Genomic DNA, 17,055 nt, shown 5'->3' on the forward strand with positions numbered 1-17,055 from the left:
ACCCACAATCATAAGCGTAACAGCGACGTCTTTGATTGGTGGAGCTCGCTGTTACCACGGATGTACCATGGCTGTTTACCACAGCCATGAACCTGCAAACAGCTACTGAGCTGCTAAGACTAAGGTCTATGATCATTTCTGTATATTGAATTTTTAGCCGTTTTCAAAATTTTTATTGTCACGATTTATCTCGTAGCTGGTTGGCTTGGTTCCAAACTTAAAACTCTTCATATAAGCATTTTCTAATGGAGCAATTGAATAGGAAAAATCCTTCCGGAAGGTGTTCAAAAAGTGGGCAGTCACTGTTGAGCTACCTACCGATATGCCTGTGTGTTTTAAATGTGCTGCACTTTGACCAAACTAATTTCCAAACTCTGGGATAATAAAGTATACTTTGAATTTGCTGAATGAAAAAGTGCAATATAGTTAAAAGCTGTGGAATTCTATTCTAGTATTCTTTTCTATAAGCCTCTTATACAGTAAATGCACAGATTGAAGTTTATTGATTGAATTACACTTCACTGGAATTGTACCTTATATACATATGACATATGACAAATAAAACTGAAAACTGATTGAACTCCAACTGCCCAACAGCAACTTACTATTACACATACATAATGTTATGGGACATGCGAGAAACACATGAAAGTGGAAAAAAAGAATGGCCGAAAGTAAAACAGCAAGAGACTACACAGAAATCATGTGTTAAAAGTAAGTTTTATATTAAAAAAGTCATATCAAACAAAGCTTTAATGAAAATCTTGTAACACATTAAATCACAACTGGACAGATCACAAGTAGACAGTGATTATGTTTGAATGGCAACCAACACCTCTGACATGTTGACTATAGCCAATTAACACACCTTATTAAAGGTATACTGAATGTCTGTCACACTTTGTCCTGTGGGAAGATGGCATCTTTAAAGTATTCATTTTATTTTACATACAGACAGTTTTCTTAGTTTTGCCTTCCAAGTCATTTTCAGTTCAGAGAAAAATGTATGTGCCATTCCCGGCTTTAGGTGGCCCAGGACATGGCTCGCCTTCTTTCTGACGTGGCCCGGCTGGGTCTCACAGTGAGCTTGAAGAGGGGCTCTATGAACCCCTCTCAGAGCATGACCTTCATTGGTGTGGCTCTGAACATAGTCACTATGAGGGCCTGTCCCTCGCTTTAGCGTGTGGACAACATCCTTTACCTTCTTCCCCTCTTCCAAAGGGGCAGGTTGTTGCCTTACAGTCAGTTAATTTGTCTCTTGGGCAAATGGACAGCTGCCTCAAGAGAGAGACTGTCACAACATATGCCTGCCTCTTAGAATGGGGTGTGGGGTTTTCAGAACAGGACAATTCGGGGCCAGTAGTTTGCTCAGGACCCTCACCGAGCACGTCAATGTGCTAGAGCTACGGGCTCTGCGCCTAGCACTCAAGCACTTCTTGCCATGATTGTGAAGGATGTGCTTGTCCGGTCGGACAACACCTCGACCGACTTCAATATAAACCATCAGGGAGGCACCAAATCCACACAGTTACTGCTGGTGTCCCAGGCTCTTCTGAAGTCAGCAGGCCCTAAAACCTCATGGGTGTCTCCGAGCACATTCTCAAGATATTACAGGTTGAATGTTGCCCCCCTTCCATTGGGCATGGTTCTTTGTCCGAGTTTCTCTGCTTCATCTTTATGAGGTAGGTACTCAGGTAACACATTCTCACTCCCAACTCATCATATACCCATGCTTGGTCAAGACCCCTCTGCATTATTTTTTAACATGCAGGGTAAAACCACTCAGCTAGGTTTAGGGAAAGATTGTGGGTGGGGTTAAAAAATGTACATTTAAGTGACACGCGGGACAAGAACGGGACAAGAACCCCGGCCTCCTGGGTGAAAGTGTGTTGTTTGACCGATCCACCACCCCAATCAACCTCCTTATGTGGATTTTGTATCCACTGATTTACAGATGTGTCTTTTGCCATGGGGAAAAGTCTATAGGGAAAAGTCTTTTGGGCCAGAGGGCATCACGTGACAGGCCTGGAGTTGCAATTCCACAGTTTGGCCACTATGTTTAATTTACTTCAAAGCCATGCACACTTTCTAGGGGCCTGACTTTCAGCAGTTGCTGGCAGTGCTGTTTTGGTCCAGCATGTGACAAAGGTGACTAAAAATATCCAACAACAGTAACCACCAATGTACTACTGCATCTTTATCAATTAGGACAACCAATACTTTAAAAACAAACCAACATGTCCAGGCCCTCATCGATATTTGGGGAAAGGAGGTCACTCAGAGGGAGCTGGAGTCAGAGGTTTTTAACCAAAAGGTAGATCAGAAGATTTCTCAGTGATAAAACACACAGCCAAACAGTGCAGGAAAACAAATTATGAAGATGAAACAAGAAAACAGAAAAACAAAGGATAACAATGCGCACAGCTGACCAAAATGAAAAAAATATGATGGAGTTTAATGAGCTTGACTCATTTTGAGCTATTGACTGGCTTTTGATGGCACTAACAGTGGCTTAGATTCTCTGTTGGCGTGTAAACCAGATTGGTAAATTCACATACCAAAAATGACATATTTTGTCCCACCATAGCCTTTTCATGGCATATATCTGAAATACATTAGTTTGAAAAATACTGTGAAAACAAGTTCTTGACAGTATATAACTGTCTCACTCATTTAGATCAGATTAATGCTGATCTGTAGTTTTTACAGTAAAGGTTACGCAAAAAAGGATGAACATTACTTTCCTCACAGGAGGTTACCTATTCAGTTACCATGATGTTGTGCTCCATTTAAAGTAAGCCACCGTGCATTAAAAGCCAAAAATAAGCTTTAGGAGTTAGCTTGCTAACACACTGCAGCTGAATGTGACAGATCCACTGCTGGTGCTTAGATTCTGTACGATCAGAGTCCTCAGAAGTCTTTATCCCAGCCAGACAGCTCATCAGGAGGCTCCTCTGTGTCAGGAGGAAACATGTCAAAGTAACTGTGATCCATCGGCCCCTTCAGCTGCAGAAACAAGGAAAATCATCATGAAACCGTTTTTTCACAATGGGATCACACATCTTTCTCATTGACAGAGCTGCATTTCCATTGCACAGCTTCTTATAAAACCCATGTCTTTAAAAGTTAACACTTGTCAGGGACAGTTTGGTTTCTTTTATTCATTTGGCCACAATAACCAGATGTATGTTTGGAGGAGAAAAAGCGAGAAGCGAGGACTAAGCTTAACACTGTATCATCTGACAATGGTGGTGGGACAACCCGGTCTGACGCAATTCGTGTAATGGTCATGTTATTTTTAATCTATACTGTAGATACGTGTTCACAGGGATGTTTTTGTCGTTTGTTTCGTGGTGGCCAGGGCGAAATGGTCTATACGGAGCAAACGCCACACCCCGGGGGAGGACGCCTCACACGCTGGGAGACAGCCACGGGGGACGCGTGACAATAACGGGATGGCGGAGGTTGGGTTTAAGAAAAAAAACACGGGGAAAGGACGCCTTACACGCCGAGAAACTGAAGCGGGGGAGGACTCCTCACACGCCGGGACACGGCCGCGGGGAAAGGACGCCTCACACGCTGGGACACGGCCGCGGGGAACATGCGACAATAACGGGACGGTTAAGGGGGAAACAAAACGCCACATGCGGGACGCGATCCCCGGCCTGCTGGGTGAAAGTCCAGAATTGTTTGACATTTATTTTCAGCATTTAATACTACTCGTTACCGTAGACGTGCTGTGACCACGACATATGCTTCCCATTTAAATACGTTAGTTTACATTGTCGTCCTGGCCACCACAAAAATGACAAAAACGTCCCCGTGAACACGTAGATTAAAGTAGATTAAAATAACGTGACCATTACACGCACTGCCATGAGACTGGGTTGGTTGGGAAAATGCGTGGAAGTTAAGAAGGAGGAGGTTACATAAGAATTCCTCAGGACCATCAGCTACAAAGGTGCATCTCAGATACAACTGGGTGTTCCAGCCATAGACTGTAAAAATAGTGGACGTAGCAGCAGTGATGTCACCCATTGGTTTGTGGACTGCCGTTTTGAAGCCTTGAGTTTGGCAATTTGGGCGTTGCCTTCTTGGTTTTTTGAAACCGGACATGCTGATTTTTGACGATGAGGGTGGAGCTGGGGAGGATGATCGATTGTTCATTGTTAGGAAACAAAGGTCATAGTTTTACCTCTCTCCTCAATGGAGACAGCAGCTTGTGACGCCTCAAACCCTCCCAGTTAAAGCCCTGGAACCACCTATAAAACAGAAAAAAACTTTAAAGTTGGACTTCATTTGAGACTACAACTCCTATTATATTCTGACAATGTAACCGATCACCACATCACTATTTGGTGAAGAGTTTAAGGACACCTTTCGTAATCCAAATAGAAACCACATGGTGCACCTACTAGATTAAGCTTTTTGGGTCATTCACTGAACATTGAAAATCTTAAGTGAATTGAACTGTACTGCACAGTACAGTTCACTATGGCAGATTAAACCCTGAACAATCTGAACAATTTATCTATGTATGTATGTATGTATGTACGTGCGTGCGTGCGTGCGTCACGATGCGTGCGCGTCGCACGCACGCATGTATGTGTGTGTATATATATATATATATATATATATATATATATGTGTATATATGTGGATATGTGGATATATGTTTATATCTTTATCTTTGTACTCTATGCTGCTATTTTGAGAGGATTGCTTCAACAGAATTTCGTTGTATCACATACAATGACAATAGATCAAAGATCTATCTATCTATTTTTATAAACTTGATCCAAAATAATAATGACCGGACAAGAATGGAGACTGATATCCTTTAGAAAGTAAACATACTTGTGTTTCTTTATGTCAATGATGCCATTCTTTTTGTTTCCCAGCCTCTCCACTGCGTTTAGCCTGTAAGGTAAAGAAATAGATGTTTAGCCTATTTTGGTTTAATTTCAGAATTAATAACCCTTTTGATGTTCTGTTTAGAAAGAAAACAGCCAGGAAACTTGACACAAACATGATTAAATTAGTCTAACACATATGGCTTAATAGAACATCAGCAGCATCTACATACGACAAGCTAAATTATACTGCCTGGTCTGCTCCACACCACCAATTAGGCTACGCAGTGATTCACTGATTATCTGTTTAAATTTTGCTTTGATTCACCGTACTTGCAGAGTCTCCGGATGAGGTCGTCTGGACGCTTCCCTATTCTCTTAGGGAAATCCACCTTCTCAATGCCATGGAGGACCATGGTGTAAATCTTTATGGGGTCTGAGCCAGCAAAGGGTGGGCTGGAAGAAAAACAGCTTTTCAGATTTCCTGTTTATTGCAAAGGTAAAACTTCACAACAATATTCAAAGGATGACTTTACCATTTTGGGAATCATGTTTATTTGCTTTCTTTCTGAGAGTAAGATTAGAAGACCAAAGTCTCATGTCACATGCATATTCTTAGACTTTAGACAGCCACGCTGGTTGTTTCTACCTGCTCCCAACCTTTATGCTAAGCGAGGCTAACCCAGCCTGACTCCAGCTCTGCATTTAACACACAGATTGTCTGAAAGAAAGCAAACAAAGTGTATTTCTCAAAATGTTGAACTATTCCTTTGAAGACACAATGCAATACTAAATGACATGGAAAGCTGCAATGCAATTAGCGCAACTGGACTTAATTAATCATCAAAAGGCCTCACTGACAGAAAACAGTAGTGTCAGGGACTCTATTTGAACCTGACAGCATGTAGATGATGAATAATCATCATCTACATGCTTTCTATGATTTTCAGATTGAATTGCTATGTCGATGACACTAAACTGTGCCTTGGTGTCATCAAATCCATAGTTGTGAAAAGCAAATGTATATGTTTTAATATTTTTCAAGAAGTACACATCTCAAGAGTAGCAGATTCTCCCTAACTGACTTACTTGCCAGTGAGAAGTTCAAATATGAGGATTCCCAAGGACCAGCAATCAGCTCCAAAGTCATGGCCTTTGTTCATAATGACTTCTGGGGCCACATACTCTGGAGTGCCACAGAATGTCCAGGTCTTCTTTCCAAGGCCGATGTTTTTAGCAAAGCCAAAGTCTGCCTGAGAAAATACATAGGACTTAGGAAAACAATACAGATACACGATGAATAGCAGTCTTTAAGAAAAAAAAAGACATAAACCTAACAAGTATTTAGAGTGACATACCATTTTGACGTAACCCTTAGCATCCAGTAGAAGGTTTTCAGGTTTCAGGTCTCTGTAGACGATGCCCATAGTGTGGAGGTAATCAAAGCCCTCTAAGACACAACCAGTACAGAACCTGGTTGTGGGCTCATCAAAATAACTCCTAGTAGGTTATGAAAAGATCAACAAATTAATAGAACCCTATGACACAAAGCCGACTAATGGCCAGTTTCAGGAAAACTAGGGCAGTTAATATTCGTTCTCTTAACCCCTGAACCAATGGGACATCCCAGGAACAACTTAATGTAGAGCAGAAGCACATGGCAGTCAAGGTCTTCCCAACAAAATGTTACTTTGTATAGAGTTTATATGCGATTATAGCATGTGCGTAATTGCTAGGTGGGTCACATTCCAACTAATGTACGACAGATGGAAATTTGCATTCATCAATACTCAAGCTCATATTTTACTGTGTTTAATTATACTGATGTGAGGGCGATCTGGCTGCGACATCTGTCACCCCATTGATCTCTAGGGTTTATTCGTGGGTGTCTTGTGGCTTTGAGGTAGAATGGTTGCCCCATAACCACTAGGTTGGTGGCTCAATCCCTGGCTCCTCCGGCCACATATCAAAGTGTCCCTGAACCCCAAGTTGCTCAGTAGACGCTGTATGTATAGCTGTCCCTGCTCCTAATACGTAGGATGGGCTAAAAATGCAGTAATAGAATTTCACTACATTTTACTGTTTGTTTGTGACAAATAAGGAATAAAGTTTTTTTTTGTAGGCAGCACTCATTGTACTGAACGTAGTGGTGTACAACAAAAGACACAAAAGAAGAAGATGCTCCATGCACACACGTGTGTGTATATGTGAGTGCACACCTTCCGGTAAAAAGAGACAATGGAGCGGAGGCAAAGAAGCAGACAGAAAGCGGACTGAAATAGGTTCCAAGACATTGTATTATCGCATAACAATATTGTTGGCAGTATATTGTATGTTGTGTTGAAATTCATTTATTTCAGAGTTTGAAGAAAAAAAGTTTGTAGAACTTGGCTAGCAGTCAACCTCCATATCGTTAGTTATTGTTCTAAGGTCTCTGTCTCTCTTTGGGTTATTTGCTTCATTAAAACTAACATTGAGTGTATTTTATCCATTCATGGGCTCATGCAAATCCAAACAAAACTATTTCCCCTAAACCATTGCTAAAGAGAGCACATACAGTAAGTACACAACAAGTTGCTTCACTCGATGATCAGGTTTTTTTAATAACCTTTTTGCTGTCTTTCGTTCGGCCTCCGTTAAGCTTGTTTGCAGTGATAGGCCTATATTTTTCGGGTGCTCCACTTTTTATTACGCCATTTGATAGAAAACTTATTCCGGGTCCAAAGAGAGCCCAGGTAGGTGAGTACTAAATACAATTTAATATTGTTTTTGGCTGAACTATTCCTTTAAATTACTCTTTAAATATCAATCTATGGATGTTTTCATTTGTAGTTGTTATGAATGTAGCAAAAGCACCTACACTCACATATCCCGCAGCACAGTCCACAGCTCTCCACCAAGACACACCTCCAGTAGCATGTAGACAAACTTATCATCCCGAAATGTTCGGAATAACCTGAAATACATGCACAGACATCCAGGAGACCCTTTGTTACCTTTTGCATTAAAAACACCTCATAATCCACTTGCTAGCATAGTAACAAAACATAGATAAGAAAATGAACTAAAATTAGGACCTCAAAATATAAATAATGATAGTCCCTGGCAATATGCCAGTTTTTACTGGACATACACCACCAATTGTACATTGGTGGTGAACGTCCAGTAGAAAACTGTATTCATGTTTTGTAATGGCATTGATTTCTTGTATTGGTAATGCAATCTGAAAATGTAATAATGATAAACCTATACCAAGAACATGCCTTATATTGGCCTACAGTATAAAAGGCCACAAAAACAAGCGAAGCATTGCAGATTACAATTGCTGATGCAGCAGATCTTCAGAGAAAGACTTTTGATGCAGGCTCTAAAATATCTCATTCTCTGAACTTTACAGCCCGTGAAACGTAAACTGAAACGTATAAGAATCGGCATTCTTAAATTTCATTTAACACTGAGACCCCGTACAAAATCTCTGAACTAATAAGGAAGAAACTAACTGGTAGGAAGAGTGTAGTATTAGTGAAGTGGGTGAGTGAACACTACATTTTGGCTGAACTTTTCCCTTTGAATGACTGCTTGCACAAGACCTTTGTTCTTTAAAGTCATAGTCCAGATAAATCAGGGGTGCAGCGGTGGGACCCGGGTCAGCAGCATTCTCCCAGCAGGTTTCTTAGCAACTCCGGAGAAACCAAGACAGTGAACATCCCCCATTTTATTTTCTTATACAAGGGAATACAAGGAGATTGATCCGATGGCTAATCTACCCATTCTCTAGCCTCTGTTGTTCAACATTTTATATGCTTCCACTAGCTCAGATTATGGAAAACAACTAAATATTTAAAAATCACACCTTGCTCTTCATTAAACAAAGAAACCTGATGGGTAATGATGTTTGTGGCCCACACCTGATGATAAACGCAGAGTTTGTTTGCTGAAGGATGTTTTTCTCAGAGTAGATGTGCTCCTGCTGTCTGGTGTCCACAATGTGCTTCTTCTTGATGCACTTCAGAGCAAAAGTTGTGTCCTCGTCTTTCAGCTTCACCTGAGAAACAGCAGAGAGGAGCTCATTGAGCAAACCACACAGAGGGACACTGGAAAAGTATTATATGTCAGAATGTGACTTTAGGCAATTTTTTCATTTTGTTCCCAATGTAGCATGTTTTAGTTAACTACCCAGTTTAAGTTTTAGTAGTGTGTATTTTTCATTTGGTTTTATTGGTAGATGTGTTGCATGTTTTAACAGTTATTATTTGCATGAGGTTGTGGATTTGCTGTGTTTTTTCTAATTGTTAGACTGGGATTATGAGAAGCAGCTGTGATTGCCTGGACCACACCCCCTCCCCCCCCACACACTCATGATTGGCCACAGGATCTAATGACGTGGTTGTTAAAGGTGGACGGGAAACAGGTGTGGTGAGACAAACAGGAGGACAAAGAAAGACAAGTTGGGGCTGTGACCTGCTGCAAGGGAGTTGTGTTTTTTTAGTCTTTTTAGGAATGTTTTTTTGTATTGCTGTGCAGAAGGAACCAGTTGGATTTTAAATAAATTATTGAAGAAAACCATCCTGTGGAGGCTAAGGTTTTTTTTAACAGTGGAAACGCCTTGTTTTGCTGGTAACAAAGGACCTCCCACCACTGCGTGACAGGTACATAACACAAAATCTAACAAACATAATTAACCAACTGATCTAGAAACTGCATGCCCTCTAATGGCCACTAGAAGAACAATACTCTGATTGTAGTGAAGAGGCTAGGGGAAAGCTCAGGCTTCTCTCATGATTTTCTAGAATGGCTTAAAAGCGTCACTTGAATGTTTGTGCTTGTGTTCCATGAAGTTCATTGCCAGGATAAAGCCTGACAGGCTTTGCCCCTCCCTTTCTGCTATCTGTGTATTACTGTTTCATAAGTCCCACATTGCCAGACCTTCCTCCACAGGCAGGCCTGTGTGGTTATTTCGATGAATGATTGTAAAGATTTACAAAGAATATGTTCACGGCATTTACTATTTAACAGGGACGTGCTAACACGTTTGCCCAAGGGTTATGAAAAGAAAGATACTTTGCACATCTATACCATGAGATAGTTTTTTTTGCAACTTTTGCCCACACGTTATGGAAAAAGTTTTATTTTCCAAGCATGGCCTATCGTCTGCAGTGAGCTAGCAACGGTAACGTTAAACACATAGACATGGCGTAAAAAACGCGATGATTTTGGTTGTTTCCCTCGCGACAATGGAGGACCAGCAGTCAAGTGGGGTAACTGCAGCTTACAATGCAAGATAGAGAAAGGACAAAAACATTGCTGCTGTGTGTATCACCAGAAATGTTGGTTAGCAAGGATTGATGAACAGCCATCCTTCCAATGTTTTGGGACCAACTGGTGGGGATTTCTGTAAACTAAGCACATACGACGATATACTGGTATGAGCAAGTTTAACCATGTATCCAGCTAATTTAAATAGCTTATGTTACTGTATTGTGTGCACAGTTAACTTCATTTAATATTGAAAATGATGAAAATGTTTCGCCTAAACAAGTTCCTTCCCCAGGCTATTTTGCAGAGCCACGGTCGTCGCGTCCAGAGCTTAGCACCACGACAATCGGCAATGCGATGCTATCCCTCACCCTATCATATCCACGATCCAACGTGAGGATGATGTCACATACACTACAACTTTTGTTGTTGAGGATATATTTTTCAGTATACTTATTTTTCATCTTTTTGCTACATTGGTAATACTTTTACTCAAAAAGATGATGAACATACTGTATCACTAAGTGGGTCAATTTTAACCAATGAGATCAGGGATTGGAAAAACAAAAATATCAGCCGTTAACACAACCCACCTCAATCATTTCCAATGACTAACGACAGGTGATAGTTGGGGCATTATACTTGGTCACTTTTCTCAGCATATTAACATGTATTACAACCACTGTTTTAAGTTGTGATACATTTACCCCAGTTGGGCTTATTTAAATAGTATTTGATCCAGGATTAGCAACAGAGCACAAGGAGCCACATCTGCTCACCACGCCACAATAACAGGAAGTCTAGTCGGGGCATTATAGTGTTACTGCAGCTCACCAGCTCCACTCGTCCAAATCCTCCCATGCCTAGTGTAGCTATGACCTCGAGCTCCTGAAAAGGCTGGTGTGGAGGCAGGAGAGCAATCTTCTCCCTCAGTCTCCTCAGCTCCTGGGCCTCTGCAGAATCAATCTGAGGTGAGTGGGGCCTGAGAGAGGAATAACACAGGACATGTGATTACATTTGGGCCCTTTTTGCTTTTCAGCCTAGACTGACACATTATCAGAAGTAAAACTGGAAATGCAATATGATTATATGACACCACTAATTAACATTTGTACAGCTGCACATGATTATTCAGGCTTTTCTCATGAACCATTTGTACCTATAGCTACGAAAAGTAATGCACTGTAATTTGTATGTATTCCAGGTATTTATTACTGAATGCTCCAGGTTGACTGCCACTGTATAAGAACCGAGAGGGGGATGGATGGGTCCTAAAACACAGGGCTTTCAAGCAAGGGAGCATGGTCTGGTCAAGGAAGAAATTAAGGGGAAAAAACAAGATTTCCAAACAGGACACAGGTGTGTGTGTGTCCCGGGAGTACTACTTAAGGGGGCTGGTGTGTCGACCCGAACCACCATTTTTTTTTTTCTAATCTCAACTAGTTGTTTTGGTGCCTAAACTTAACTGTCGTCGCAACATGATGGTCACCTTATGTCGGCTAAACTCAACTGTAACGGCCACTGTCATGACCTATCTTACCGTCACCTTTTCTCAGCTAAATTTAACAGTAAAGAATGCTAAAAACTGATGTGGCTGTTCAGCTAGACTTCGTCATGTGACTGGCTGGCGGTCACCATAATTTCGTAGGATATCATCTGAATTGTTGTTCATGAGTTTTCGTACGATATCATACCTGTTTATAAGAATGCATTGAATTATTGTGTCATCCTGTTATTGTGCACTTACAGGGCATTTCTCCTCTCATCACTCCTGGAAAGCTCTTCCACGTATTCCTTCAGGTAAGACTGAAGTTCCTCATAAGTTCCCACCATTTGGTTGAAATTGCTGCAGAGGAGGAGACAGGGGGCAAAGGCATGAACAACTTTTATTTCAGTGTGTGTGTGTGTGTGTATGTGCGTGTGTGTGCCTTGCCATTTCTAAGCACAGTATTGACTTTTCATTGCTATGCACACATATAACTCTATTTAACAATAGTATATAGTTATATTTTTGTTAGTATAAATAATCACAGGTAGCTGCTTCCCAAACCAATAAGTCATTTTTAATAGATGCTTACTCAGTGGGAACCTGTCCGCAGTTTTGGAAAGAGTCTAAATAATGACCTTTATCCCCAAATGGAAATGCATCTTTCACTGGCTCCAACTGTAAAACTATTAGCATACTCCCTGTGCTTAGTAAGATACTTTCCTAAATTACTACTAAATTATTTTAGTAAAAACTGACTACTTATAAAAGCACGCCATGCTTATAGACCAGGGCACTCTACTAGCACTACATTAGTGCACATGACTGATCAATTTGGATGACAGGAAACTAGTTGGGGGCTGTGCTCTTGGATTTTACTGCAGCATTTGATGTCACTGACCATAGTATTGCTATTGCCAGGCTTGTTGCCAAAGGAGGGCTGGGCAATATATCAATATGTTATCTACATTGTGATATAGATATAGATGATTATCTGCTTCTCTTCTTAGTCGTCAGATTCACTATACCTTATAGAGCTGGCTCAGGTTTGCCTTGGACCAGCTTTTAGTTATGCTGTTATAGTTTTAGATTGCCGGGGGACTTTTTTGACACACCAAGCTCCTCTCTCCTCTTTTTCCATCTGTGTGCATTCATGTCCCAGTAATGCATGTTACTAACTTATCTCTGGGAGCTTATTCCACGGAGTCCTTATGTTTTCTCACCCCGCAGTTTTCTCTGGATTGGGGTGGCACCTAAATCATGGTTGCAGATGCTGCCGTGGTCCTGCTCAATGCCCCTTTTTCTCAGCACTTGAGGATTCTTCCTAAAAAAAAGTTTTTCCTCACCACTGTTGCACTAAATGCTAGCTCTTGGAGGAATTGTTGGGTCTTTGTAAATTATAGAGTGTGATCTGTAAAGTGTCTTGAGATAACTATTGTTATGATTTGATAGTATAAATTGAATTGAATATGAGACTAGATTAGTCTTAGATTTTGGATATTGTAATATAATAAGTCTGGTCTTTTTACTGGTTTTACAGGCTGCATTAAAGTGATGTCATGTTCTAAATTTACCAGACTGTTCTAGCTGTTCTTTTATTCAGCTTTACCCACTTCATTATGGTCATTATGTTCACATTACTGATGATTTTTTATAAAAATCTTATTGTGTAAATATTTTGTAAAAGCACCAAAAGTCAACCCCACAATATCATTGAAATATCGATATTGACGCATTGGGTCAAAAATATCCTGATGTCGTTCTCCATATTGTCCAGCCCTACATCAAGATTTCTCACCTTCAGCTCTTGATCTCTTCTCATCAAATGCATAGTCAGATTCATAATCTTGTGTACTTATTTTTTGATCTGTCACTTTCTACAAAGATGCTGGGATCAGGGGCATCCACACTTCTTAATCTATCCCTAGGAATACTATATACCAGTTATAGTAAGAGTACACAGCAGCAACAACAAAACAGTATCTAAAAGGTCTGGTATATGGGTCCAAGTGTACCTAATAAAACATGCCACAAATACAACATCCAGCTACTCACTCTCTGTCCACCACCAGGCAGTGTGTGTCATTCTCACTGCAGATGATGTTGGCTGAGCGCACATCCTCACTGTAAACATACAGGTACAGTTCAGTCAAACAAATAACCCTAACCCATATGTACACCCTCACTCTCTGTTCTTGGGGCAAGGGTTGCCAGCGCCCCCTTAATATTTAGCCTTGACCCCCCTCTGTCCCCCCTAACTGTGGCAAATATTTCCATAAATTTTTCCCCCAGTCTTTATCCCCAAAGAGAGGATATTGTTTATGTGCAGTGTCAAATAAAATGTAGGTTAACACTGAATAAGTATTGTTGTGTTTATTGTTACTGTATATGTGTTTCGTCTTTTGTGGAACCAAACCTATGGAGGGTTGGTGGTATGTTACACTTGTGGTTTTTGTCATGTCTCTTCTTGGCCAAATTATATACAGCCATGGTATTCATTTCCAATGCTATGCTGATGATACTCAGCTGTATGTGCCTATAGATGCAGATGGTCATTCCCACATTATTAAATTAGAGGCCTGCTTGTCTGCTGTGAATGACTTGATGTCAAGTAATTCCTTGCTCCAAAATTCAGATCAAACTGAGAAGCTGGCCATTGGCCCAGCTTGACATAGACACCAGTTTGATCAAGTAGAGTCAATTTAGACAACTCAGTCATACGCCAAAGTCAGACAGCCAAGAATCTTGCGTTTGAGTCAACCCTTTCTTTTCATTAGCTCAAAAAAGAACTCACTAAAATCACCTTCTTTCACCTATGCAACAAAGCTCCTAATTCAAGCTTGTGTCATCCAGACTGGATTATTGACCACATTACACCGGTTATAGCATCCCTTCATTGGCTCCCGATCCATGTCAAATCCTATTTGAAGGTGCATCTGATTGTAAAAACAATTGTTAACGGGCACGCCCCTTCCTACCTGCCTGACCTCCTTAAAGCTTTTGCTCCAATCAGGACTATCCGTTCTCAAAATACAGGGCTCCTTTCTGTCCCCAGAGTTTAAAAGAAGTCAGCACAAAGTATGTATGTATATATGTATGTATGTAAGTATGTACACTACCGGTCAAAAGTTTGGGGTCACTTAGAAATTTCCATTCCACTCCATTCCAGACACAATACCTGCTGAGATCAGTTGTATTGTTTTTTTTAACCAGGGCAGCAGTTTTCAGATTACATTATTTGCTTACATAATTGCAAAAGGGTTCTCGACTGTTGTAGAAAGAAGTGTCTGAAGAAACACTTGAAATTCATGCTTTTTGGTCTAAACGTCATACCCAAATTAAAAGTGGTACAGCTCCCATATACTTTGACACTCAGGGGTGTGCCTGATATCATTGGAAATGTGATTGATGTGGGTTTGTTTGTGTATTTGAGAAGTGTTGTATTTTGTAGTTTTTTGGCTTTTTTATTTGCCCTTTTCAAATAGAAATAAAAAAACGCACAGACATATTTGTAGAAAAGAATTCATATAAAATCCATTTTTGAGTCTTTTAGCTTCTGAATTTTTTTCTGTAGTAAGCTGAGACGTGGCTAATGCTGTGTTGTCTGTCACCTGTCAGATGTGTCTACAGCAGTGTATTTTAATAATTTTACAGATTTATAACTTGGACAGAAATAAAAAATCTCCATTCTAGCCTCTGTAACTCTGTGTCAGTAAGGCCTAGAATCGCCCTGACACTTGTAACAAAAACTTGAGAATGTTTCCTTTCCAATGATATCAGGCATACTCCTGAGTGTCAAAGTATATGGGAGCTGTACTACTTTTAATTTGAGTATGACGTTTAGACCAAAAAATATGGATTTCAAGCATTTCTTCAGCCACTTCTTTCTACAACAGTTGAGAACCCTTTAGCAATTATGTAAGCACATAATGTAATCTGAAAACTGCTGTTCTAATTAAAAAAACAATGCAACTGATCTCAGCAGGTATTCTGTCTGGAATGGAGTGGAATGGAAATTTCTAAGTGACCCCAAACTTTTGACCGGTAGTGTATGTATCATGTATCATGTAAGCCTTGTAGTTATAGTCCTGTCAGTCCTGCTGACGAGAATAATATGAACTCTCTGAAAGGCACTGCTACAGTTTTCAGGGGTGATCCAAAATTAAAATCTGCAGAATTTAGCGGACTGTTTTTCTGCTTGGGGTGAAGAGCTTTTGAATTTGTTTAGAGACTGCAGAAAATTCTGCAAAATTCTGCATCAGCTGATTCCATGTGGCACTGCTAATGAGGGAATCTGCACCGTGTCTTCAGCCTTCTGTGAATCTGTTGCTTGTACCTGATGAGAGCTTTTTCTCCAAAGTAGTCTCCAACTCCCAATGTCTTGATTTCCTGTGGTTCAGCTAACCCCTCTGTGCTTTGAGTGACTATGACCTACAGATAGAAAACATATAGAATGAGGCACAACTAGTGTTTAAATCAGTGTTATTACCGCCGCCAAGGAGGTTATGTTTTTGGTTGATCTTTTGGTTTGTCTGTCTGTCAGCAGAATTATGGGAAAACTACTGGCCTGATCTTCTGGCCAGTACTTCTGATACACAAATTCATTTTCACTGCATTAACATTGTGAGATAGGGCATGCCTTGGTGGAGGTCTGCGCTATCCGAGTGCTGTCTGTTTTATCATTGGAAACAAATTCTTCAACTAACTGTACTGTAAGTCAGTCAAGGCAAGGCAGGTTTATTTATATAGCATCTTATCATACACAGATCTCATTCAAAGTGCTTTACAGGCAAAACACCAACAACAAACAGAAGTATACAATAAATGAAAGCACAGACATTTTATAAAGGTGCAGAGAAGGTAAAAAGTGTCTCGCGAATTCAGTACACAAGTGCAGAGCAGCAGCCTCGAAATTAGCATAGAAGATCCCCCCGCCCGTTCTCCAAAGTTGACTCTTAATTTATTTTTGCAGCGCAATAGAGGAAGAAAAAAACGCCCGTATAAAAACCAGCGGTAGAATGTTAGAGTACCGGTGCTCTCACTCTCTCTCTCTCTCTCTCTTTCTCTCTCTGAGCGAAGAGTCTATCTCTTCATACCATATATGGAATAAGTGCCAGTGTAACTGTTAGTTATACAGGAGAGGAGTCATTTGAGTTGGTGGCAAAACTTTTCAGTGCTGGTTTTTCATTTTGTGACTTTCGATTGAATAAAGGACTATTTTTCCAGTCTTATTTCCTCATTGAAGTTTTCTGGAAAATAGTGTTAAAATCTCGTCTCGTCTTTATCTCGTGAACCCAATCTCATGTCTCTTCTCGTCTTGTGAGCTGGGTGTCTCATCCCACCCCTACAACAGTATTTAACTTAGTTTAAAAAAATGGCTACAGCTTGGTTATGTCTCGGGAAGCTGATTCTAGCAGTGTGCAGTATAACGGTTTCATTTCACTTGGATTGAACTCTGGG

General features: G+C 40.5%; 1 protein-coding gene across 1 annotated transcript in view; it reads right to left on the minus strand.

Moving 5' to 3' along the window:
• Positions 1–1,820: 1,820 nt before the first annotated feature.
• The window catches only part of prkg2l (protein kinase cGMP-dependent 2, like), a 30,607-nt gene continuing 15,372 nt past the window's right edge, over positions 1,821–17,055 (minus strand). The window contains exons 8-19 of the mRNA XM_028604174.1: positions 15,932–16,026; positions 13,651–13,719; positions 11,857–11,955; positions 10,944–11,091; positions 8,762–8,898; positions 7,720–7,809; positions 6,212–6,353; positions 5,943–6,106; positions 5,187–5,309; positions 4,858–4,920; positions 4,196–4,262; positions 1,821–3,006 (exon numbers count right to left, since the gene is read on the minus strand). Coding sequence (XP_028459975.1) covers positions 2,911–3,006; positions 4,196–4,262; positions 4,858–4,920; positions 5,187–5,309; positions 5,943–6,106; positions 6,212–6,353; positions 7,720–7,809; positions 8,762–8,898; positions 10,944–11,091; positions 11,857–11,955; positions 13,651–13,719; positions 15,932–16,026 — 1,293 coding nt within the window. The 3' untranslated portion in view covers positions 1,821–2,910. The remainder of the gene's footprint in view (positions 3,007–4,195; positions 4,263–4,857; positions 4,921–5,186; positions 5,310–5,942; positions 6,107–6,211; positions 6,354–7,719; positions 7,810–8,761; positions 8,899–10,943; positions 11,092–11,856; positions 11,956–13,650; positions 13,720–15,931; positions 16,027–17,055) is intronic.

The sequence above is a fragment of the Perca flavescens genome, chromosome 17 (assembly GCF_004354835.1).
Source record: "Perca flavescens isolate YP-PL-M2 chromosome 17, PFLA_1.0, whole genome shotgun sequence".
NCBI lineage: Eukaryota > Metazoa > Chordata > Actinopteri > Perciformes > Percidae > Perca > Perca flavescens.